At 42.3% G+C, this 26,248-nt stretch overlaps 1 protein-coding gene across 1 annotated transcript; it reads right to left on the minus strand.

The window, feature by feature from the left end:
• Positions 1-10,689: 10,689 nt before the first annotated feature.
• Positions 10,690-25,780, minus strand: Adk2 (Adenosine kinase 2). The gene is made up of 11 exons (XM_084588451.1): positions 25,545-25,780; positions 25,051-25,125; positions 22,452-22,505; positions 22,280-22,358; positions 21,582-21,757; positions 21,249-21,354; positions 21,003-21,173; positions 15,680-15,715; positions 15,496-15,610; positions 15,072-15,158; positions 10,690-11,040 (listed from the first exon to the last, which is right to left on the minus strand). The coding sequence occupies exons 1-11, from the start codon at positions 25,559-25,561 to the stop codon at positions 10,910-10,912; spliced, it is 1,047 nt and encodes a 348-aa protein (XP_084444577.1). The 5' UTR covers positions 25,562-25,780; the 3' UTR covers positions 10,690-10,909.
• Positions 25,781-26,248: the final 468 nt, after the last annotated feature.

The raw sequence follows: 26,248 nt of genomic DNA on the forward strand, positions 1-26,248 counted from the left end.
CTTCAAGGCCTTTATTTATTACATCTAACACATTTCGAATAAGGTAAGGCCATATGGAAATGACCATATGGCCTATGGAGCACAAGTATTGCATGTGATATGAAGTAGTGAAATCTAAAATATTTAGAACCCTGCTGCAAGTGTTAATGTTCTGGTAATATACAAAAGCGGCAATTCTCAGAGTTCTGTGTAAGACCGATGCTAACGCCTTGCAATGCTTTTTGGGATTTTCTGGGCACCCAAAATTTATGCATCCCTCAATCCCTACTTTCTACTTTCCCACATTATTGTGCGACTTGCCGCACTGTAATTGCTCATTGCAGACTTTTTTTTTTTTCTGCCAGCCAGTCATAAGGTATTGAATTGGGGCCTTCCTTGAGCTTCCATTAGTCTACATGCATGTCGGGCTGGAAGGGACAGCAACAGAAACGTTGGGCTCCTTATTCCTTTTTGTAAGCAACTAGGACTGCTCCTTTGGGATAAAAGGCAACTCCTGTTCTAAATTAAATGTAACTCTCTTTATAAATTTATACCTTATTGCAAGATCCTGGAGGGGCATGCAATAAGGTATAAATTTATTAAAAGCGTTACATTTAATTTAGAACAGGAACAACTCAAACCTTCTGTTGAAAACATTCGCCCCGTTTCCTGCTACAGAGTTGTTGTAAGCAGCATGAGGTGGCGCCACCAGTACCATCGCTGGGGCAGCGGCTTGTCTGGTGTCGTCGCCACCGCATATGATGGGAACACCTGAGTTCTTTTGATTGAATCAGGCAAGTACCCCAAACAAATTTGGCACTAAAAAATACTAGCGACAAAATGCCATTTCTGTGCAAAATTTGAACTGCGAGGATTCTGCGGTTTAGCTGGGAGAAGCATTCTACATCGTGCCTCTAATTGTACAACACGCTATATATATACATCAAGCAAGTTGAAGACCCTTTTATATCATGCCACATTCACTGATTAAGAGTGCATTAGTTACGCAATTTCTAATCTGCACTTACAGATCACTAAATTCTTTGAAAAGTTTAAGGATTGATTGGAAACAGTTGATTCACGGAAAATTAACCATGGCATATTTTTTAGCGGGGTTGTAAAGAAGGTCTGCGAATTATGCAAAAAAAGGAGGCAATTTTCAGTTGTGTGGTGAAAACATTTTCTATGCGTATCTTCATCCATGCTGCTGTTCTAATTGCTAATTGCAAGCAGGCAACAAATTGCCTTTTTCATTGTTGGCCTGAGAGTTTTCTTTGTACCAAATACAGTCTTTGCAGCCTAATCTGATTTGCACACAGGCATATATTACTGTGCTTGCATGATTTCAATGTATCCCTTATTCTGCACGCGACCCTTACACTTGCAAAAATAAGTTAAGTGCACAGAGAAGTATTTGGTCGTCACGTCTCCAACAAAATACTATCTCCAGCCCACAAGGGCACATTTATTGTGGTTAGTGACACTAAGGTTCTTGCATAGTTTGGTTTCTGATTGTAACATGCATGTAACGTTCTGAGGCTGAATTATGGTATAAAATGTGTTGGAATTGGGTAAATATGCTCTGTCCAGGCTCAGTGCTAACTCAATGTCCAGCATTGTAAGTCAGCTAAAGCCGTATCTAGCCTGCGCTGAGTGTGAGTGCTCGACTGTTTGGACTCGAGAAGGTAAAAATGCAATGAATCATGCTCATGTTGGTCCTAATTTAGGATGTGTTGCTTTGTCTTTCTTGCCTAGTACTAAGGGATTGTGAATTTGATGCATCAAATAGCTTGTTGAGCCTGAATTTCTTGTAATTTAGAATGCTTTTTTTTTTCATGCCTGGTGGCGGCTTATCACTTGCTTTACAGACATTGTGTGCTACACTTGTACGACATGCAGAGTATAGAGTGGTTACTTAATTCCCTTCTCTTTTCAGCATTATACAAAAAAGATAATATCCCTCGTGCATTCTTTGGCTTAAAAAATGACATTTCATATACATATTTTAAAATCTTTTCTAAATCATTACATTATTCTGAAATTAGTACTATAATCTGAGAATCTGGGGCACGATTCCAGTCAATGCACAATGTTCACTTGTACTCCTTACGTTCAAGATTATGACATACTGGTCACCTGTATGTAGCTTTTCCTTTAGCTGCCACCCTCGGAAGGTTTCTTTGCATCCACCTAGAACTTTAGACCAACAGATGCTGCACATGCTCTCCTTGGCATGCTAGTCTGAGCAATAATCATGGTCCCCATCTGGCAACCACCATTATCCGTAATGTCACCAACTATGGGACATAGCGCTACCCTGTTTAACCAGCAGAACCACACGGTCCACACAGGGTACAATACCAGTCAATGCAGGATGTTTACTGCACTTCTCACGTTTCAGGTTAGTTACTTAGAAGGTTTTCATTGTAGTAACCCTTTTTTATTGCTGGTGTTGTGCCCCTGCGACTAGAAAGAGCATTGTATTTTTCACATATGCACTTGCATACTAGCATTCAACTGCTTGTAAAGAATGATGCTGTTACAGTAAAATTTTGTTACAAGAGACACTCGGTTATGAGACACTTGAAAATGGTTTTGTTGGTGTTCCTATGTTTGTCATGTTAACAACATTGCATACAAGAGACATGGTTACAAAAGACACTGTTACTAAGGGCAACTTTTGCAGATCCCTAAAGTAACTTCTTCACCGTTTATAACAGACACAACCCAGGTACGCTCATGCAACGCAGCTGACTCATACCAACTTCTATGTGCAGCAGTTTAGATTCCCTTAATTAAATTCTGTTCTATATCAGTGTCCTGTTTTGTTGCAATATGTCAGGAACCAAGAATGAGTGCCTCTTTTTGACTGGGAAATCAAAATGTCCCTGTTGTTTCAGTCACAGGAATGTGATGACAGTGGCTGAAACAATAAGGACATTTTGACTTCCCAGTCAAGAGGAGGCACTCCTTCTTGGTTCCTGACATATTGAACAAAGCAGGACACTGATACAGAACAGAATTTAGATAAGGGAATCTAATCTGCCACATATGCGCGTTGATAGGAATTTGTGGTTACAAGAGACACCTTTTTGGGGTCCCTTAAGTGTCTCTTGTAACAAGGTTTTACTGTATTGTCTGGCGGTGTTGAACTCGACCCTAGCCCTCCCCATTAAATAACCTATCATCTATTCAGGCTCGCGTGCAGTGCTTGGAAGAAATATTTGAAGCATTTCACTCCGAAATAGATCACTTTGGGGTCACTCAAGCCTTGCACGAAACAAGAATAGCCACATTAAGCAGTTGCCATATTTTAGTGAATCTGAGCGTCCTCTTTTTTTGCCTGGTAGGCGTCCAAGGCCGCCAAGTGCGCTAGCCAAAGCTATCTGGCGCGGTGTTTGCGGCGTTACATCTGGTTTGATTTGTTGCTGTGTTCCTACGCTAAATGAGAGATGGCGGCACAAAATGCCGAAAACGGGCCGAAAATGATCCCAATAACTCTATCCGCATGCTGTTATGTGAGCATGGTATCGACGCTGCTCGGCTGGATTCACGGGCATCATGGGCGCACATTGCTTGGTTTCGTATCATTTGTGTGACAGCTGTAACGGAGGTTGGGAGGAGCTTGCAGAGAGCTGCCAACAGATTGAAGTTTAGGCTAACTGTAATCGCTTTTGCCAAAGATGTTTGCCATATAAATAAGTATTTTGCGCTCGTCTCTTTGAGATATCTTTGTGAAAAGAAAGGTGGTGGGAGGGGGTTTCATATTATATTTTTCGAATCTAAGCACCCCCCTCACTTTGGGCATTGCGACCGTGAAAAAAAGGGGTGTTTAGAATAGACTAAATACGGTATCTAGTCTGACTTTACTGGTATTGATGCTAATGCTGTACTACAGACTGAAACCTGGCTGAATTCAGGTGTTGCAGACTGCAAAATCTTTTCCCTTATTCTGGACTGTACAATGTACAGAGAAACCTCATTATAATAAACAGGCAAAATATTGGAAAATAATTCGATATATTCTTAATTCATAGTATTAATGTTGATAAAAGTATGTACGTCATAAAAGTACGTAATTTAGTCGAGCAAGACATGGCGACTCAGAGGGTGCTTACTTGGATCACGGCTGTTTGTGTGTAAAGAACTGCATTTATTGCAGCCCATATTTTCTGCTGGCCATGAAACAGCAGAAAACAACTTAGCAACAGAAAAAACTTGAAAACTGGCTTGTTCTACATTTTCCAAGCACTCGACTGGGGTAAACCCATTGCTTTCAATAGCAGTAGCCCTAGCGTTGCAATGGCGGTGCAACAAATCCGAGGCAACGAGTGCCTCTCATGATGCCTGAATGACTTTGGCATCTACAGGCTCAGCCTGAGCTTGATTTGTGGGGTGTTCACAAATGTCCACAGCAATTTTGACGTCTGCCAGTCCAGCCCTGGTTGCTGCATTGTCGCCGCCCACAAAGTTTTCAGCAATCATTGTTGCGGGCATGTCACCTACAGTACGTGAGAAATTGTTCCATGTTTCACTGAGCTCGTTAAGCTGTGTTTCTATTTCATTGGGACTGTCACCGTCGTCATTTGATGCACAGGCTTCTGCCAGCACCACAAAACCAACATTTCTTTTTGGAAGCATACCCTACGTGGAGTGTGCAGGGTCCTCAATTTTCCGATGATGAAGGGTCGCAGTTGTAGTGCCAAGGCAAGGCAATATTTCCAACAACCTTTCCCAATGACTTAAAAAGTATAACTACGTTCTCTTTTCTGAAGAACAGCGTGACTTGGACAAGGACGGAAGGAAGACAACACGGACAGGCGCTGACTTGCAACTGATGTTTATTGCTCGGAACGTGGTAATATATATATCAGGCTCCAAACAACAAAAGAAAACACAGAAGCGATACAATTATACACTTGAAAACACGTGTGATGCCACCACGTCACTTCCCTGTAGCTAGATATCTAAGTTCCTTTGCTGACAACGCCAAGGACGGGCTGCTGACACAGGCGTCATTTGACCATGCGATTTGTGCGGCCTCAATAATTTCACGGGTTATCTTTTTCTGATGCCTATTTAACACTTTTGTTTTTTTGGAAATGAGGCTGGCAGTCGTTACTTTTACAATCTCTGCAATGGATGCCGAGATGCCCTTTAATGGAGTTAAAAACATTATTATTGTGTTCTCTTAGGCGCTCGTTAAGGCATCTGCCCGTCTGGCCGACATACTGTTTGCCGCAAGATAGTGGGATGGAGTAGATGACACCATCTTTGCATGCAACAAATTGATTCTCATGTTTTATAGTGCACTTTTCTCTTATAGATTCTGCGTTAGCAAGCTTGCACAATTTCCGAAGCTTTTCGGGAGCCGAGAAAACAACTCTGACATTAGCTCGGTGGCCTATCTTCTTTAGCCTGTGGGAAAATTTGTGGATGTAGGGAACGACTGTCGTCTTTTGTTTTTCTTCGGCGGATTCGGCCGTTTCCTTCTTTTTGGTTTTGCTTAAACACGCAAGCATCGATTCAGAAACGGACACGAGCAGTTGCTTGGGATATCCTGCCTTCACAAGGCGATCGGTTTGACGGTTGAAACTTTCTTTTACGAAATGAAGGCATGATTTGTTTAAGGCATTTGTATAGCACGACTTTGCCACGGTGCGTTTTACGAGCTTAGAGTGCGATGACGCAAACGGAAGCAATGGCTTGTTGCTGCGTGGTTCATAAGACCAGCAGGTGTGATTAGGCTGGAAGCTGAGTCTGAGATCAAGAAATCTTATCTCATTATCTTGGGGTACTTCATGAGTAAATGTGAGCGGGTGAAGGCACTGAACAAAAATATCTTGAACCTGGTGCATGAGGGAATAAACTCTTTGTCATCGGTATTTAACGACTGCCAGCCTTATTTCCAAAAAACAAAAGTGTTAAATAGGCATCGGGACAAGATAACCCGTGAAATTATTGAGGCCGCACAAATCGCATGGTCAAATGATGCCTGTGTCAGCAGCCCGTCCTTGGTGTTGTCAGCAAAGGAACTTAGATATCTAGCTACAGGGAAATGACGTGGTGGCATCACACGCGTTTTCAAGTGTATAATCAAATGTGTATTGCTTCTGTGTTTTCTTTTATTGTTTGGAGCCTGATATATATATTACCACGTTCCGAGCAATAATCATCATTTGCAAGTCAGCGCCTATCCGTGTTGTCTTCCTTCCGTCCTTGTCCAAGTTGCGCTGTTCTTCAGAAAATGGCATACCAACTCGCCCAAGCATTAGTTCTATAACTACTTACTAGGCATTAGTCACTACTGCTGCTTCACACCCGCTTCTGTTTATCCAAAAAGGAGTCCTCAATGGAGGATAACCTAACAGACCACAAAAGGGCTAATTTCAATACCATCAGTATGTACTATCAATTTTACAGCTTCTTTAGAATTATTATTAAGGTTGTTCGGGTAATGCTAACTGTAAGAGCACTGTTATGACCTTGAAAAATGCCCACATTCCGTCCTTCATTGTAAAATCCGATTCCAATAACAAATGCTTCAACGGGCAACTGAGAAGGATGCTTAATAGAAAAAAAAGATGTCTTTACCAAGCAGCCAACTTGCATAATCATCCCACAGGATAGGAATAGTGCCACCACTGTGCAAATGAATATAAAGAAAAAATTGCCTCTGCTAAAAAGACTTTTCTTTGTTCCAAACGGTACATTCTGGTGCATCTTCTCCCCTTAAGTTACTATCCAGTAGAATTGAGCTTTTAGACGTCAGCCAGGAACCAAAAGACTAGAAACTGCGTGAGAATCCTAAATAATATTTCTGTCTATTGTCCTCAGCTGTTAGCAGTCTCGATCCTTTGCTAGTCATCTCAACAACAATCGTGCCCCAAGTAGCCGTACCAACATTAGACTCCTGAAAGATGCAATTAGTCGCAAGTCCGATACTGCACCAAATATTTACTTCACCCAACCATTAGAATTCAGACAAGTCCCTTTTGATTGGAAGATAGCGGAGATCATCAGTAAATGGCATTTTTTCTTTAAACTGGAATCAAAGTTGTCCCTTTCTTGCTGTTTTCGAAATTTGGCTGAATTCGATGCGTTGTGGAAAAAAACGCCTAATGGTCTAGAGCCTCAAATTTTGCCTGAAATTAAAAACATAAGCCTTCAAATCAAGACAAAGTTTTAGTGGCAACAACTTAGTTCTTTGTAGTGAAATTTAAGATTGAATATCAATTTTCTTGAAGCGCATTGCTTCCGGAGCAAAGTTTGCTATTTTTTACTAAAACAGTTGCAGAAAGGAAAATTGTTTTTAATAACCTGCCTAAAGTAAAGTTAGTATAAATTATTGAGTAAAAAATAATGCCTGACAAAATTTTAATATGCAAGCAGCAGGGCTTCAAACGTGCAACTTTTTGAAATGGCAAGAACAGCACTTTCCACCTTTAGTGATATGAGAGTTTTTTTCCGAGAAAACTACAGCATATTTTGAAAAACTAAGGTTTATTCCTTTTTGCCGAGACACTTGCCCACCACATATAAATATTTCATTGAAAACAAAAAACGGTCATGGGACTTCGATTACCGTTCTTATCTGAGCACATTCATATATAACTAGGCCAATGAACTTGAGCATTTCACTGGGGGCGACTTCTTCCTAGGATTCATTCAAACCAGCAAGTGTTGGTTTTTCCGAAATGCAGGTCCACATGTATTTATTAATTTTTGTGTAAATTTTTTCAGTAACCTTAGGTGAGAAACATTAAGGAAAGAAGTTAAGGGCTGACAAATATTTTTGACCTCGTTCTTAGTGCCATATCTGCATCATCCAGGTATACACTATGGGTGCTGCCATATTGGGGAGCTGGGCTGCTCTCGTAGCACAGGAAAGTGTTTACGACTTCCCCCTTAACAGCCCAGTCAAACCGGTTTCTCCAAGGGTCGTAAAATGGTCTATATACCGGCTTCTCGTCATGATGAAAACTCGTCTGCTTTTGCACTGGCAGCAGTCGATCACCACCATCAGTCATTGAAACTGTAGTGACTAGTGATAAAAAAGTAAGAACACACAAGCAGGCACAACTACTCGAGCAAGCTGAAACTGAAAGGATGCTCACTTTGGACCACTTGTTGAATTTCCAGGTTAATCTGCAGTTGAATCAGCAGATCACAAAACTGACGCTAAAATCTTAGCATGTCCTCAACGCCATTTTTGTTTACATTTAAGATTGCCTCGCTACCAAATGATTGTCTGCTATGTGATTGAAGAGAAGTCAACTACATGAAAACCAAAACTGCAGTTAAGCCATCGTGCAGAGATACAAGTTTAACAGCATATGCAGAACCATCTATCGTATGTGATCGTCACGCACGTGTAAAAAGTTGACAAACTATTTTTGCTCAGGTGTGAACAAGATAAGGCAAAAGAATGGCTGAAGAAATCTGGCTTATTTTGTGCGCTCTTTCATGTGCAGGCATGTATATTTCAGGCTTTGGGCTTGGTAGCACGGCTACCTTTGGTAATATTATTAAATTAAGCAAAAGGAGCAGCTGGCCCATCTGACTGCATACAATGGGGGTGTACTGTGATAGCCACCTTATACCAGGTGTCCCAGACAAATGTAACCAAGCTTTTAATATAAAGTCTTAGCCCTGTGAAACATACAGGGCTGTTGAGAGTCTCGCGGCCTAGTCTGCATTTTTTTCTCATCCTCCACAGTTAATTATAAAGAACCGACTAGCTTATTAGCTTCAGGAAAAAGCTTCAATTTAGAAGCTGAAGATAGTTTTGAAAAACAGCTGACTGGCATGCTTGCCTTGAAAGAAAGCTACAATGTGACCGATCAGCTGCTGCCACATCTCTAATGCCCTATGCTCATGCAGAGCCCCATCCAGAACACTCCAGACAAAATTAGAGGGGCACTTAAGTTCCGCCTTAGAAGGAACTTAAGACTTAGAGCTATAGCATCATACCCTTAAGGGTATGATGCTATAGCTGCCTGTAGTCGTGTCTATTTGCACACATACTCATTAGTATAGTTGTAAGGTACAACTTTACCTGAAGGGCCATGCATCCCAGCTTGTTCCAAAGCCACGCAAGCACGTCTTGCATGCCCATGTTGACGTCTGGCTCGTAACTCGAGGGCCATGGGTTTCAATTCCACCTAAAATTCTTTTCTTTAGGCGAAGTGAATCACTTAAATCATTTGAGACGTCTCGTGACTGTACCTTTAATTTGCATATCATGTCTTAAATCACTTTCATTTCATGCGTGACATCATTTCAGGGGAGCATTGTGGCGCTTTTTGAAACTCCCAAGGTCATATGGCTGCGACATAAAGACCTTGTCGACCAATCAAGGTTTCTTGCTCATGGCCTGTGATGCAAATGCTGGCTTTTCTGTGACACAATATCCCTAACATTACCACACTAAAAGTGGATTTTGTCCTCCCCAAGAGGCATCTTGGGACGTTGAAGTAGTACTGCTGTTGCATGGAACCGTTATTGTGAATGTTATCTTTTAAGGGCAAAAATAAAAAAGAGAACTGCATAAATAGTACACTTCTGTCAGATGTCTAAGATGATGTACAACTTCTGCATTGGCACTTTTGTTCCTGCAGTCAATAATTAAAAAGTTTGCTAAATAGCACTTTATAATTAACTTTGAAAAACAAGAAAAGAAAATAATGCAAACAGGGCCACATGACTCTCGACAGCCCTAAGTCTGGGATGAGGGCATTCACTTAGTCATATTTAAATGTTTGGTTACCTCTAGCTAGGATACCCAGTATATGCACCTTTGTTTTCACTCCACCACATGCTGCACTTCGGGCCGATTACATAATGACGTAATCACAAACTAACCGTCTCTTAGTCAGCCTGCAAGGTGCATAATTTTGTTGCCACCTTGTGGCTTTTTTTTTTTCCTTAGCAAACCATTCCAGATGCTGGGCCTTTTTCATTCAAATTTTATGTTCCTGCCATTTGACCCCTTCCTGTGCAACACCTACTGTTTCACCTCCTAGTGCTGCTACTGTTCTTAGCTCTGCTCCCGTGCTTTTGCAAGTCACTTTTGAGGACGCAATACATTTTGTGCTAGGGCAGATTGAAAAGTTCGCTGGGCATTCACTTCTCCCCCCCCCCCCCCCCCCCTTTTTTTTGGAGAAAGAAAATTCATTGTGCAAGTAGGACTGACCCTGCTATGGTGGCTCAGTAGTTAAAGCAGTAGACTGCTTGATCCCAAGGACTTAGGTTTGATCCCGGCTGTGGTGGCTGCTGGAGACTAAAAGCAAGGCACAAGTGTACTGTGCGATGTCGGTGCACGTTAAAGAACCACAGGTGTTCGAAAGTTCCGGAGCCCATCACTGAGGAGTCTCTCATAGCTCGGGTCATTTTGAGACTTTAAACCTAACCAAACCTTCCAAGTACTGTTCCTAAATCCAGCCCTGATCCTGTACCTTCTCGCAGAGACATCCTGACACCAGTAACATTGGGGGCCATTCCCTGCGTGCATCACCAAGCGAGCCACAAAGCAACTCTCTCACATGACCCCATTCCATCATTGCCACTCGCTTCTTGGCTGCATTTCCACAACTCTGGTGGGAATATTTATGCAAAAAGCATCACACAGAAGTGGTATGCCACTCTTTGGCAGTTCCACAAACTTTCAATGTGCACATCTTATTTCTTATTAAAAGAAAAGAGGAAGGCTTGTACGTACAAAAGCAGTTTTTTTTTTATTGTAAAAATACTTTTTGTGGCAACAGGCTCATGTAAGCAGCCAGTCACCCTCCAAAGCAGGCTATTGCTATAGTTAGCAACACAGTTGTGCTGCTGATGGTCCCCAGCTGCATCAACTATGCAAAAAAAAAAAAAAGAGAGAGAAATGTTGCATAAAAACTGCTAATGTCGGACCAGCTGCTTTGCTAATTTAAACGACACGGATGCTTTCCCGATCTGGAAGTGTGCAGCCAGAATTCTTGACAACTTCTACGGACACTGTGATGCCGCAGCGAACACAAGTTTCGACAGGTTTTCCCAGGAGGTACATGGCCAGGAAACCTGCAGTGACAAGTGCGCATGCACAGTGACATGCTCAGGACAGTGCCCTTAAAAACCAAACATGGTGAACTTAAATAAGCAAAACGTCATGAATTTGCAAACAGTTTAGCCGACAGTTATTAGTGTTCAATAAAAATAATACCGGAATACCGGTTATGTGACAAAATCTGGAAAGTTGCAAATTTGTGTTGCAAAGCAGTTAAAAAAAACAACAACAACCTGGGGGACCCTTAAAATTCCACCTTTAAAGGGACAGTCTAATGACTTTTTCAACTATTCATTTTTCTTGCATCACTAGAAAGCTCCCTCCCCAAGTTAACTGGCACCCGGCTGCCGAACTTAGAAACACAGCAGGACAGTTTGAACGCTAATTTTTCTGTACAGTGTCTCGTTTTCTCAATGGTATACAACGTTTTGCAAACCCCAATATTGTGAACACGATATCTAGCGAGTATGGAACATGATGCAGTTGCCCCGCTGCCTAGGTCACATGCAGAGCGTGACACTCACTAAAATGCATATATTTTGTTAAATCTAATTCATAGTAGTACTAGAGCAGTTCGAAAAAGAATAAAATGAAGGAATAAACTTAAAATCTGGCGATATCTACAACAGGGACCAACAACCAGTTTGGCTCTAGCAGCGCTGCCATTGCCGTACATACATAAGGCGTGTCCGGTTGTTGGACTTCTATTCTGAAAGTATTTTAAAACCAGATCAAACAAGACCAAAGAATGCGAGTTGCTGTAATATGTTGCAAAATAACTAGACTGCCTTAAGTTGATGTGAACAAAATTAACAGTCTCTGACGCTGTGGCTAGTCATAAATATATACAGTAAACCCTCGTTAACCAATTTTTAGAGATATGCGAGTTTGTGTTGTCGAAACTTTTCCATGCCGCGCCTTTACCTCCCATAGGTACTATCTATGTATTAGCTCCTGTTTATCTCGAAATTTTGACCGGAAGGACCTAAGGCAAAGGTCATTGCCGAAAGGTGATAGGAGCTTCGAGCGAGCGCTTTGTTCCTATACTAACTGCCGAACGTGGTAACGTTAAAAAAGTGAATACAAAATTCCCGCGGACGCAGCCGTTTCTTGCCTTGGGAGCAGTCATGTGAGCGCCACTCGCACGCGGGGGCTGATGGGTCTTATTGGGCAGTTGGTTCAGCGTGGTTCGGAGGTTCGGTCAGCTGCCCTTCGCACGTGCATACCGGCAAGAGCGATTTAGTGATTGTGTGGTTCTGTTTCGTCGCGCTATGCCCACAAAGCGTTGACTGATTTTTGTTGTGTATGTGGTGTCCGCAACACAGTTGAATGCAGCGGCGGCGACCAAAGGCTTATGCGATGCGTTCAGCAGCTCGAGAATGCTTTTGTCGGGCCGCAAAGCAGGCAAGCATTACCCAGTTCTTCCTTTCAAAATAATAAAATTCAGTTTTTCCTGAGAATTCTTTTGCTTTTATTACAAAAGCTCCCCTTGTGAGTGGAGCGTCGATGGGCCAAGAGCATTTTCGCTCCTTGCTGTTGCGCTCAGGTTCTGGGTTTTTAAAAAATTTCGCGTGTCACCTGGAAGCAGCTCGCGAGGCAGCCAATCGCACAAGGCTTTGGGCTACTCAATTTCCATCCTGGCTTTTTTTTTTGCGAGCGAATGTTTTTCTAATCCAGTTTGAGCGAAGAACCTGCAGATGCTCATTTCGTCTGATCCGTGCGTATGATGGCGCATCAAGACAATTCAGTAAAAGCTTGGTAGTGTAGTATGGAAAATAAAAAGGCTAGTGTGGCTAAATATTAATTTTCGAAAAGAGCAAAAGAAAGTCGCTGCTTGTAATGCAAGTATGCATTGCAGTGTAGCAGCACACTGCTGCGCTGCAACCTTTTTTTTTTTTTTTTAAACGTGATGCGTTACAAAAATTTAGTCAGTGTTACTGTATTTCAAGCTGTGTAGTGTTAGAAACGGGATATAGCGTAACTGTACTCCCCTTGACCGAACGATGACGGGGCAGTCACAAAGCAACGCTGAAAATGCGCCTCTCTGTCGCATAGTCCTGTCGCTCCTTACAGTGTGCACCAGCTGCAACGGCAGGTGTTGGCGGCAGCGGCGTGAAACGGGTCGCCAGGGATTGTCGCCAGAAATTTTCGGCATTTTGCGTAACTCGAAATTTTTCCCGGATTTCACAACTTTGAGTTAACGAGGGTTTACTGTATCCACTTCAGATGCACCAGACAGCTACCATGTTAGCCGCAATGAAAGAACACAGCACGGTGCCACCATCTGTTCAGACCTGACTTCTTGATCAAATTAAAATACAAATTCCCACATTTTTTTTTTGTTTTCATTCTCTTAAAGTCCAAATAAATAAGGTTTTACTGAGAAATTTGCATACATAGGGGTACTTAGTTGTGTATGCAAATTTGTTCTCCAGAGCTGCCGAATAGTTTGCGGTCACAGAGTTTTGTCCACATAGTGGTTGGGAACTACTATGAAGACTACAGATGTCGCAAAGCAGTTTACTCTGTATTAATAATTTTTTTCGCCCCTTTGAATGATTACGAGTCTGTATAAATGTATTTGAAGTGTTTCTAGGACAAGGGCAGGGTTTGTACTCCAGCGAAACACTATTTTCTGCCACCTTTAGCTTCACTAGAGTTGAATGGATGCTGTGTTCTCTGATGAGGGAATGTGCTATAAGCTATGTAAGAGATGAAGCTACACTCAGACAAATAAACTAAAAAAGATGAAAACAGTACTATATGCATGCGTCAAGTTTGTTGGAACATGACATTTCTTAAAGGGCCCCTGAAATGCTACTTACGGTAATATTTTAATGCAAGAAATCCATGGAGATGGTCCTTATGAGTATCCAAGTCAAATTTGAAAGCTTGGAGTGGAGTGCATAACTCAAAAATAATTTTTAAAAAGAGCTTCTGGCGACCGCTCGTGAGCAACTGGGGTGACGCATCCCCGCGTGTAAACCTCCCATGTGACATTGCATGGGCTTGCTGGGTGCGCCCGCTCATTGGACGCCCCCAAAATATGCGGGCGTGACGGGGCACTGTGGTGACTTGACTTCCTTTTTTTCTTGTGCGCTGGTGTGGGCTGAGTTTAGGGGGGCACAGGAGGAGCGTCATTTTCTATCGCCCATATCTTCAGTGTTAATAAATTTAGCTTAAAAAGTTTTGCGTTGCAGTGATGACTGATGGGACACATATTGCTCGTGCACATTTTATAATTTTAGCAGAAAAGCTTTTCACGGGCCCTCTCATTTCTGGGAACTAGACAAAATATTCTAGCCTGGATGGTGTATTAGGTTTAAAAAGTACTAATGTTTTCGAAAAGTCCACATTAAACCGGTATTATAGAACTGGTTCCAGTTAAAGAGACGTAAAATTGTTTCTTGGGCTACACAGGAAGCACAGAAATTGCTGGCAGTATCTGCGCAGACTTTGCTGTATGCTTGATTTGTTCTATTTTTGTACAGTGTTTCTGCAGCTGCTTCTGCAGCATGACTAGCACACAAAAGGTCACAATGGACTATTCCAAACAAAATAAAGGTCAGTTAGCCACAAAGAGTTTCACACAGTTGCATTTTGATTGCGTTATTACACAAGCTTCTTTACACAAGTCTGGCCCTATGCCATGGGCGTCGGCAGGATTTGTGTTTGTGTTGGGGGAGGGCACAAGGGAGAGGAGGGGGCGGGGGGAGTGCCTTTTGCGCTCCCCTGCCTTATATCAAAGCCTTTTTCCGGTAGAGTTAGAATTCTATCCTCATCCCACAGCTAGTGCTTCACTTCGTGTTTCCGGGTCTCTAAGTGGTGAAGAAAATTCTTGATGCATGGCAACACTGCCGAATGAAAATAATATATTTTATTATTTAAATTTCAGCATCCTCATGGGCATGAAAGCACCTCTACACTGTACAATATGCAAAAGAACAAAAACAAGTGCTCAGTTTGATATTCAATGCCCCTCAGTGCATGCAAGAGAGACGAATCTCATCAGCTATCAAATTAATGTGCTCACGCTTAAACCTACCTCCAACAAAGGCATCACCCGCTCCATTGGTGTCAACAATAGCATCAGACTCCAACTTGGTGACTGGGAAATTCTGAGTGCTGTGACCTGCGTAATCAGTGGCAAGAACAGTATTGTCACAACATGGAGGACACAAAAGCCTTCCTCCCTGTGTAATACATCAGTGCACATTAAAGAATCCCTCCACACAGGCAACACTAAGATGTCATCTTCAAGAGCGAAAGGTTGTAACTGGTGATGGTGACAACAGTATGGACACTCGGCAAAGTCGATAACACAAGTCTATTTCAGAATTTTAGCTCTATGTATAGAAGCTACATATCGTGCAAGATATTGCACCAACAGGTGTATTCAGCACCGCGCTTTCACGAGAGAATTTTATCCAGATGTCTGGCCACAGAGGAAGAATGGAAGCAACACATACCTTGAGCTACAATAACATCGTCGGCACCCTGGGTAATGATAACCATCCTTTCGAATTCCTTGTTCTCCTTGGGGAACTTGCTTATCAATTTGGCAATCTCAGTAATATCTTTGGTCTGAAAAGTTAATGACAACGTGACTATTTTGCATAAGGATAATAGCAGAAAAGCTAAGTCGTGACTCACCTTCATATTATGAACATCAGCAAACTCCCTTGCTTCCTGTTCAGAAAGGGGAAAAAAAAAAGTCAACATTTTCACACTTTAAACGTATCTTGGTGCAGGTGCTATAATTATACGCCACCTTTTCTCTTTGCAAAACCAAACGCAGCTCAGAACACAACCCAAAAAGAGCCAACACTTCTTTTTTTCCTGCTTGATATAGCAGAATTGATAATTCCAGGAATGCCAAATTTAGAAGTATTAAAATTCTTTCATTAAAATAATTTTAAGGAAACGCACTGTTAAAAAGCTTTGTGTTCTTAATATTAAAGCCAGGTAAATGACAATTATACCACTTACAGAACTCGACATTCTCTTTCTAAATCTGCTTTGAGCTTTGAGATAGCTCGATGCTTTCCTGCTCAAAATGCCATGCAGAAGTGAGAAGTGCATGCTTGTACAGCTCATAGAGACAACAGTAATCATGAAAGAACAGCACAAAATAATTTTCCTTGCCTGCAACACTCTACTGTGCACAAATGAGCAAAGTAATGTAATTCCCTCAGCATACACCATCAAGTACAGGCGCGGTCAAAAATATGCGGCCCACGGCTCCGATTGGCGGAGCGGCTGCGAGCCGCACCACGGCGCCCACGCCACTGCTAAGGGGGTATGCACTGTGACGACAGATTTCTCCTTCGCTCCCGAGTAGACACATAACACGGTTGATAAAGTTCAAGTGCGACGTTCAGCTGTTTCGCAGCTTATGGTCACGGCGACAGAGGGCTCCCGTTTGCATGAAGCATTGTCGCGCTAGTGCCGCCTCGTATGTCTCCCGCATGTGTGGAACGGCTGTAGCGTGCGGACGCTAAGCGGTTCGCGAAGCGCACGACGCCCGTCTTTCTAGCATCATAGTTGGGATGACGCTTCATGCATGTAAGCCGCTGCGGTGGACCAGCCGGTATGGTGCTCGACTGCTGACCCAAAAAACACTGCTTCAGTCCCAGGAGCGGCATTTGCTGCATCTAGGTTGAGGCGAAAAGCCAGAGGACTGCATAATGTGCGTTATCAATGCATGTTGAAGAGCCTCAGGCGGTTGAAATTTCCGAAACCCTCCACTACGGCGTCTCTCATAGCCTGAAATGCTTTCGGATAAAATCTACAAACCAATTTTCATGCTTACATGCTGCCCGCTTCCGTGTAGTCCGCCACAGTAAAATCACGAAATGAAGAAATTTATTACTAATGTATTGACGAGAAGGCTCATTACTGTTACCTGATACGGGTGTTGGGCATCATCGTCATCAAGATAAAGTTTGAAGAATATGAAGAGAAAATGATTTAAACGTATGGTGTAGCAGGGTCGAGTATTACGGTTTTAGATAGTGCATCGGCCGCATAAGGTGATAATAGAATACCTGTTTTTAAAGGTAAATATGGCATTTTAATGGCTCGTTACAGAGTCACTGAGTTTAGAGATGCTCAGCACCTTTTTCATTTTGTAAAGAACATTTCAATGTATTTTGTGTTTCTCTTTTATTTGCGATAACTTTTTCTGTATATGGCAATAAACGGTGCGCTTCTCCTGCTTAAATATTGCTGAGGAGAAGTTTACACGTTTGCAAACTGCCGATGACAACAGCATTTCAGTCCGAAATAAGATCGTAGTTCTTGTTATACATTGACTCTACGTATAAATGGTGAGAAATCTGTAGGGAATTAATAACATTTATTTAGGCATGTGTTTTCAGAGCACTGATGATTTGTTGCCGACAGAGAAAGAGTATTTGAAAAATTTAAAGTAGTTATTTTTGCACAATTTTGAGCTATCGAGCCTTCGGCTTATATGTTAAACATATGTGAGATTGTTTCTCAACATGAGCAATCAAATCTCAAGCCTGCCATGTCTTCCATACAGCTCATTCAGTTGAAAAGGCGTTACTGACGCCATAACCCAAAACAGAGAAAAGCTTATCGAAAAAAGTACACACATGATTTTCTACCAAACTTGATGCAATGATGCAATCCTTCTTTGCTTAGCATGCAGGGTGTTTATGTGTTTTCACCTCCACGGCATGTAAATAGTCTCAAATAGCGCCCACTAAAATTTTAGTAATACTAAGCTCAAGATCCACGGAGTCTGAGGGGTTCAAGCTTGCATAATTTGGGGCCATGGGTGATGATAGCAGGAGTGTGGTGATTGCTTCAAGGCTTGTCATAAACTTTCAATACTCGGCAAAATGACCATAATTTGTTTGCAAACAAGAATAAGACAAACCCTTTTCCAGCAGCACACCCCTCTTGTGACCACCAGACTAAATATGTTTGACGAGGCAGGTTATCTAGGCTCTTTCGCATATTTTCTGCAGGCATTCTTTCAAACTGTGGTGTGGGCTTATTTGCCAAGCAGTGAAGTGTAGGACTGGCCTCAACTAGCCTGTGCGGAGACTCACAAGTCATCTGTGGACCACCCTCACACACCTTCCTCCTACACTTAATCAAAAAAGGATGCTGGCAAACTTGATCGAATCTCTCACTTTATGCGAGGGCAGGCAAGGACAATGTATGCATTTCCAAGGGCCTACTAGATGCTAGAACTGCTGCTAGCACTAGATGCTGAGCAGCAGTTCGCCGTGTCGAGGACTGATGGGACATTGTTTGTGGAAAAGTATGTGCAGCGAACTTCTCCCACATTTTTGCCTGGCATAGTCGTAAAAAATAGCACAAGACGAGGCTTCGCAAATGTGCCGGACGTTATTGAAAAAAGGTCCACTGCTACCTATGGAAGTTTACCGATAGCGTGGCTCCACATGTGACATGCAACAGCTTTTTGCAACTGAGGATCAACCACTTAATTATTTCACTTTCCTTACAAGCAATTAATCAGTTCACTATCCAAGTTTTACTAGCACCATTAGCATTTCTTCTGTCCTTGACAGTACATTTAATCAATGACATCATAAGGCTGTCAATATGCTATGGGGGCACAATGGCTACGCCGCTTGTCGCTTTCGTGAATCAGCGTCACGGCTACTCCTGCTTGCTTGCTGCCATCTGCTGGATTTTTGCTCCTCCTCCAACAAAAACTTGACAAATGTGCCTGCTACTATAGGCAGTCTTTATCGAATTGAGTGATAATCGGCTGAGCATACTATTAATGTCAGAGGTGGATTTAGCCCTGTGAAACCAAATTTCCCTTCCTGTAGAAATAGTTGCACTGCTTTGTTTAGGATGTGAATTGCAACAAATTGTGAAAACAGAAACTAGCATGGATATGTGATAAGCTTCTGTCTAACCCTGCCTGAGCATTTGCTTGCTTCTACGCATGAACAACATTACATTACAGGAAAAAACAAGCTTCATTGGTTGCAGCCTCTTTACCTTTGCATGCCATGTACTGTGCCGCACTATGCTGCGCTGTTGACTCATTCATGCATGCTACTAAACGGCTAGGTACTTGCATTATGTAGACGTCGATTTTATTTCGCTTACAGACTTCACCGTAACATTAGCACACGATTGTGCTAATGATGCTCGAAGCACAGAAAATCGTACCTTTTATTGCAGAGGATACTCTCAAAAGGTAGCGACCTTGTTTGTTTTCTGTCTAGTATTTTAAGTTTCTTTTTTCGGTTTAGTAGAGGGGAGGAGTGGTATGTGAAGTTTTACATGCTGAAACTGCACATGGGCTGTGAAGGATTCTGTTGTGCAGGGATCCGGATTAAATTTGACCATTCAAGTTTTTTTTAATGTGCACCACATATTGCACAGGGACAAAAGCTTTTTGCATCCCCCTTCTGTCGATATGAGGTTACTTTGGTCATCGTTTAATCTCACAATCTTGGGCTGAGTAGCCAACGACGCAAAGCCACAGCGACGGGTTATTTTGCAAGTTTGTTAGCCTCTCAGAAACTGTGGCAGCCTTTAAGTGTATAACAAAGAAGAGCAAGATCTTCAGCGGCAATTTCATTAGATAAGAAATTGAACATCAAGTGCCAAGCGTACACAATGACCAAATTTACAATTGCATTAACAAGAACTCCGAATCACAACTCCTAACAAGTGTCAAAAATCAACCACTCTGTACAGCTGCTACCTTTTTTTTTTGCTTCCCACCAAAAAGTGTGACAGAAAGTTGCAGGAAATATTATATGGACAATACTACCTGTGGTGCAGCAGTTAGGAGCCCGAAACGTTACCACCCAAAGCTATATGTTAAAAGTATAGCAATCAAATGAAAATAAACACTAACTGCTTCTTAAGGTGTTGGACAGTGACGCTCTCCGATATGTTTAGCTCCAGTGACATGTTCAAGAGCTTTAAAAACAAGCTGGTCTAATGCTTTTGGTGCTGTACTCCTAAATACTGCCCCTCCCCGCCCCCAAAAAATCTTCCGTCCCACTCACGTTGCTTTGTTCAGTCTGCTCAGGTATCAGTAATGAGTGAGCTAAGCAGGTACCACAGAATGCAATTTCATTAGGCATCAGACCGTTTTGTTGAAATTCTTGAACTATGTCCAAGGGTGTAATATCTACACTGGCTTGACAACAGCAAAGCTTTCAACTGATATCTGCACCAGGGCATGTGGAGGCCAACGCTCATTGGCACACGGCTGCTGAGCTAGATGACAGACAAGCATTAGACACTGGGTTAACGTGTTTGGGCTTCACAGCACATACAGTATACGGGTGCTATGAAAAGAAAGAAGAAACTAGAATCAACTGTACTTTTTAGTTATCATTTCTCTTGCTGCAAGCAGTTAGCACATGCATGCAATGGGCCTTTACTGTAGCGACGTTGAAGATGCGGCTAATCTCATACAACGCCAACAATCTACCTCTCATCATTATAGTTATAGGAAAATCTTTCACTGGAAAACAGAAAAAAATGTCAACCATTACCTACAGTGACAGTGGCTGCGACAAGGTGGAAATGCAGGCACAGTAAATGTGCTAACGCCAGGGAGTGTGACCAGCCACCTCCACTGCTGTTTTCAGAAGCTGCCGTTACAGGAATTTCAGTGATGCTCCCACAGGCCATGCTCGTGGCGTATAGCTCTAGGTTTTGTGGTTTCAGAAACAGAATGTATTGTTTGGTAGTGACTTTTGCATTCTTATCTACAATAAGTCAATGTAAACACATTACACTAATAACAGAGTTCCTTGCAGCCAAAATTTTGATGCCTCTATCCACGCGAAGTGTTGAAACTACCACTAAGTACAATATCTAAGCAGCAGAGCAAAAAATGTGAAGAAGCAACAAAACTTGGCTATGCCAATTCTGAGATTTTCCCAGACGACTTAACTGGAGCACTTGTGCATGTTGGCACAGAAATTTGAAACCTCACCGTTTCGTTTCCAAAGATGATGTCAACATATGGAAAAGCAGCCATCATGTTGTCCTTGAATACACGGCATAGAAATGGTGCGCTGAGGTTCATGCAGAAAACTTTTTTGTTGCTGCACGCATGTTTGGCCACTGTCAGTATACTCTCCAGGCTGACATTCAAGAAAAATCCCTGTAAACAAAAGCTCCAGGGTGAGTTCATGTCAGCCACAAAAACACATGCACTACGAGGACACGGATCACTTGCCGATATGTAATAATGAGTAGCTTCTTCCATCAGGGCCTTATTTTCAGGCTTGTTGAGATGATCCACAGAGTAAAGCTGCGCAGCAGCCAAATTGGCACATAGAGACCTGCAATGGACTCCCTATTGCACTGTTGCACATTCATAAAGGGCTCCATATATTATGTACTACTGCAGTGGGCACCACATGCATTCAACACATTTCGAACACGCATATTTGCTGTGCCTTGCTGAGAGCATGTACATGCAAACCTCACCTTGCTGTATCGGGTATTCCGATGCCAGGTTACTATATTTGCAAAATATGACGAAAAAAAAATTCAAAGAGGGACCCACCGGCTCTTTCCATGGTTTGTCAGCAGCACAGCACATGTGCCTGTGTTCTCCTTGTCCGAGTATTGGTACCTCACATTGACACCAGCTTCTCTGGCTTTCTGCTCAAGAATGCCACCAAACTTGTCCCTGCCAATGCAGCCCATGAATGTGGCAACCTCAGGAATTTGCACCACCCACTATTAGTAAAAAATAAACACAATGAAGAGAGTTATTGTTACACTCGTTAGCGACACCAATGATGGTATTTACTGTGAGCTACAACTAGAAACATGAATGGTTAAGTTTCTACATGCACTTGCACGTTAAGGAGTGACTAATTAAGTAATTTGTGCCATATCCTTTAACGACAAAGTAACACTGGCACAAATGCACTTTATTCCACGTCACAAAGTGCGTCTGGATAAAGCAGGTCAAGCATGTTCCTTTTTAAGAGAATGAAACAGAATGCTGGAGGTCATTCCGACACGCAACGGAAAACCATCTCTGCTACAAACTGCCGCTAGCACACATCCTGCCAGGATGGCAGACAGGATGTAATTGGGGTCATCAACTGGGAAAAAATGCGGCACAAAAAAAGCGAGCTGGCAGATAAAGCCCTCTTGCGAGATGGATGATGAGCTATGATGCAAGCACTAAAAAAATAAAATAAAGGCAGGGAAGCGAAGACCAGTTCACTGGGCAGACAGATTAATACACACCTGAAATACTCGCAGAGTATTCTGAGTTGCACCTCCAGCAGTGTAGCTGCAGTCATACTTTTCCACAAGCTCTGTATACCTGTAATGCAATCATGTCGCCTATCACGTTCAGTGAACCTGGAAACAAAGCTCTATGGCTGACAAAGTAAAATGCGTGGAGACAAATACTTACAGCGAGGTATGGCTCTCATCAGCAAGAATGGCATTGTTAGCTTTCAGAGAGTACCTAAAGATAAAGTGAATAAAAGAGATTAACTCTGAAGTTGCAGGCTGGCCTGCAAGAAGGTTCTCACAACCTAAATTACCTGCCTTGCTCTGTTCCTCAGCAAAATCAGGGTACACAATGAAAAGAAAATGTCTGACCAATATTTCATATCTCAAGATATCTGCAGCACTGCTAAAGGCAGAGGAGCCCTTGCAATTGAGCTCTTAAGTGCCTCTCGCCCCTGCGCACTATAATAGAGAATTGTGCTCCCACTGCCACCCCCGCCAATTTGGGGCGCGAGAGGCAAGTACAATTGCCTATTTTAGTGCGCGTGATCCCGATTGGACCGGGGTCCTTCTGCCTTTTGCAGTGCTGCGGATATTTTGTGAGAAGGAGTATATATAATTAAATTTTACATTTTCCTATATTACAACAGAACCAAGTTGATCAGATGCTTTGAAATCAGCTGCGAAGCCAAACAAACCCACGTTCTATCGACAAGAGCATGAAGTGTTTGAATAATGCGTGCCACTGAATGCAAACTCTGTTCGCTTATCTCCGGTGCTGCCCTCCTTTGATGCCTTTCTATTCTTTAGGCTTGAAAACCACTAATCTGGTGATTAATGGCACACATGCATACCTAAACCTGCTGATATCACGAATGAAATGCTGCCACTGTTCGGACGGACATGTAGCTTATAACAAAGGGTTGGACTTTTTGGTTTTTATTTCTCAAAACTTATGAATTTTCTTCGGTGTTCATTTCAGAATGCTCTTTTTTCCCATTTTTTTTTGTTAAATGTAGAAACCCTTATGCTCAATTAATTGTCTAAGGTTGCTTGTAAGAGCACTTTGTGTACTAGTAAATGCACAAATTGTTGGATTTGGTAAAGTGGCTGCAATACGAAATACTGCTGCCATAAAAGAAAAAGTAAACGTATAGAAATTATGGAGCAGGCCATAAGGCAAAAACGTAAATAGCTCTTTGTTCCCAAAAAACTGATTATTATAAAACTAAATAAACAAGCAAAAAAAAAAACCAAACAAACAAAAAAAGGCTAGAGCAACAGGGGAGCCCTATCTAGAGTTGGTTTCCTTAGGGAAGTAGAAAAAGGCGTTCCTGTCTAGACTACACCTTCATGCTGCAGTGCTTCATTTGGCTGTGAAACTGAACGAGTATTTGCTGCTAGCAACACAGTGCTAAACTGTGAAGGCAGCAAAAGTTTCATAAAAACAGTTTTGGATTGGAAGGAAAGAAAAAGTGACCATGTAGGAATACAAAAGGAGCAAGAGGACCTCCAGTGATATAGTCAGCATGATGAAAGGAGTGATGCAAGTACCACTGAACTCTCATGAAAGCCAAAAAATGACACATTTTAATGACATACGTACACAGTTTTCAGAGTTCACAGCAGCTTGTCATAGTTACAAACATCCTTAGCTTCATTAGACACCATGAAAAGCTCTTTAACCAAGAATGGCTTTAATAAAGTGGTGACAACCATCAGCAAAAGGTGGCATACCAATATAGAAAGTTTGACGAGATAGTGGAGCCTCTCTGTCTGCACCAATGATCTCATAATAATGGAGCAATGTCTTAATGCAACAATCTCACTGTCTCATTGCATTCCTGACTTCCTCATTTTGTTGTTCTCTTGTGGCCTAATGCAACTCCTACTATATGACAGGAAAGATTTCTTTTTCTTTTTTTTTTTTCCAAATGTAATGTGGCAGCCTTGTGTGATCATGCCCTGACTAACTGCATCATGACTAACTCACACTCTACAGCCATCTAGCTACCTATAACTTTCATGCCAAGAATGCCGACTTTGTTCAGTTGAGACCAAATTTAGAAAGCTCATTTCAGCATACTTATATCTATTTAAACAAACAAAAATCACCTCATGCTACAATTTCGTCAATGTATAATTTAGGCAATGGCCTTAGAAAAACATACTTGAGGCTGCTGTCTTGTGGTCGTACAGGAGAAAAGTTAGCGCAAAGCAGAAGAACACAAGATACGACAACGTGCTGGGTAGACAGGGTAAGCGCGTTGTCCAGTCTTGAGTTCGTCTGCTTTGCGCTTACTTTCCTCCCGTACAATCATGAGCCAACTAGCCCAGTAACAAGTTTTACTTCAGGGTCCTGTGGTGTAGCATCTATCTTGCATTCAGGAGGTGCTGGGTTCGATCCCTAGTGCAGCCGTACACACCGGTTTTCCAATGTGTACAACCTTTCACCTGGCCTGTTGCCCGCTTTTCCAGGTGTGCAACGCTTGAGAAAAGGGTCTTCGATGAAACTGCCACCCTGCTTGCATTCATTTACATCCAAAGAGAGGTCAAGTTTCTGTTTAAAAAATTTCTAACAATTGCTGTACCTGGTGCACTTTCTACCCTAACGGACAAGCCGTGAGAGTACCAATATAATCGCTGTTATCGTGGCAAACTGTTACGCAGTTTTATGCAGCCAATCAAAAAAGGCCAGCGCTGAGAGAATTTCTGCATGGGAATTTTCCCAGCTTGCACAATTGCTTCATATACACTATAAGAGATAGGCATTGACTCACTTTTGCAAGAACTCTGTGTCCACAGTAGCAGATATGTCGAGAAGTGGATTTCCCATCCCGAACAGCATTCCTTTCCTGTCAGAATCGAAAAAGTCGGAAAAAGAGAACTTACCCAGTACCTGCCATTACACTTTGAGAAACAGAAAGCTAAGTTATATACAAGAACTACAAGCGTAAACAACATTGCAACTCTTTTCCGCCCCCAGAAAGTCCATAGGTTTCTGTCCACTCATGTATCACAGCGAAAGAATCGCTATAAGTGCACACCTTGAGGGCACAGATAAGACGACGACCGCTTCTCAAAATGTTTTGCAGCTGATGGTGCTTCTCCACGCAAAAAGGCGATATTTAAAATTCAGAAAGGACTTCAAATCTCGAATTTAGCATTTAGAAAAAAATATGCGTGCCCAGCAGTCATGTATCGGCACAAACTTGGCGCGTAAATATAGCTAGACACGTGCACACATTAAGAACGATTGATGAGACGCGATTACCTCAGTTTGGAGCTCATGGTGCACACAGGGAGGCTTATCGCAAAACCTGATGATCGGCGCTAACCCCGGAATAGCGGTATAGAAATTAGCCTTATAGCGCTACTATCATACACAAGCTACTCCTGAAGTTGCGTTAGGTGGCGAGCGCAACCAACAAGCAACTGCCTGCTAGCTACGGTAGAATGCAAGTGTGCAGACTGAGCAGCAAGCTCCCCGCCTTCCCGCTCGGTCGCGCTTTTGCTGCATTAGCCAGCTATCGATTCCCGCTCCAACGTATTGCTCAAAACTAGTGCTTGAAACCGTATATAAAAAAAATTTACGTCTTAAATGTTTCGTTGTTATTTTTGAAACGAAACGCTTTTAATCTGCTTTGTTTAGCAATAAATAGTGCCTTAGCCGCTTCTTTGATCACTAGTGAACGGCGCGACTTTTAAATTTACAAAGCCGCTCATTGAGAAAGAAAGCATCTGTGCTGATCCGGTTTGGTTTGGTTTATTTCTTTTTTTCTTCGAAAAGTTTGCCACAAGGCATAAGTGGAGAAAGGGGGAATGGGATGCAGGAGATAGAAAGTTAAAAGAAGGAGTGAAGTCCAGTTGCGCTACAGTAGTTGCGCTTAGGTATTCGCAGAGGTTGGCGGTGTAGTGATTGTCCACTGTCCACTTCTCGTAATCACAATCGCGGTTCCACCGCAGGCCCACCTTCAT

Source organism: Amblyomma maculatum, chromosome 1, assembly GCF_055883805.1.
Source record: "Amblyomma maculatum isolate TAMU_Amacu chromosome 1, ASM5588380v1, whole genome shotgun sequence".
In the NCBI taxonomy this organism is placed as follows: Eukaryota; Metazoa; Arthropoda; class Arachnida; order Ixodida; family Ixodidae; genus Amblyomma; species Amblyomma maculatum.

Coding starts and splice junctions, on each gene's coding strand:
- Adk2 (XM_084588451.1), bottom strand. Junction 22,506..25,050: donor GACACAGAGTTCTTGCAAAA/GTGAGTCAATGC, acceptor CTTTATCTTTAG/GTACTCTCTGAAAGCTAACA. Junction 15,716..21,002: donor TCATCTTTGGAAACGAAACG/GTGAGGTTTCAA, acceptor CTTTCTGAACAG/GAAGCAAGGGAGTTTGCTGA.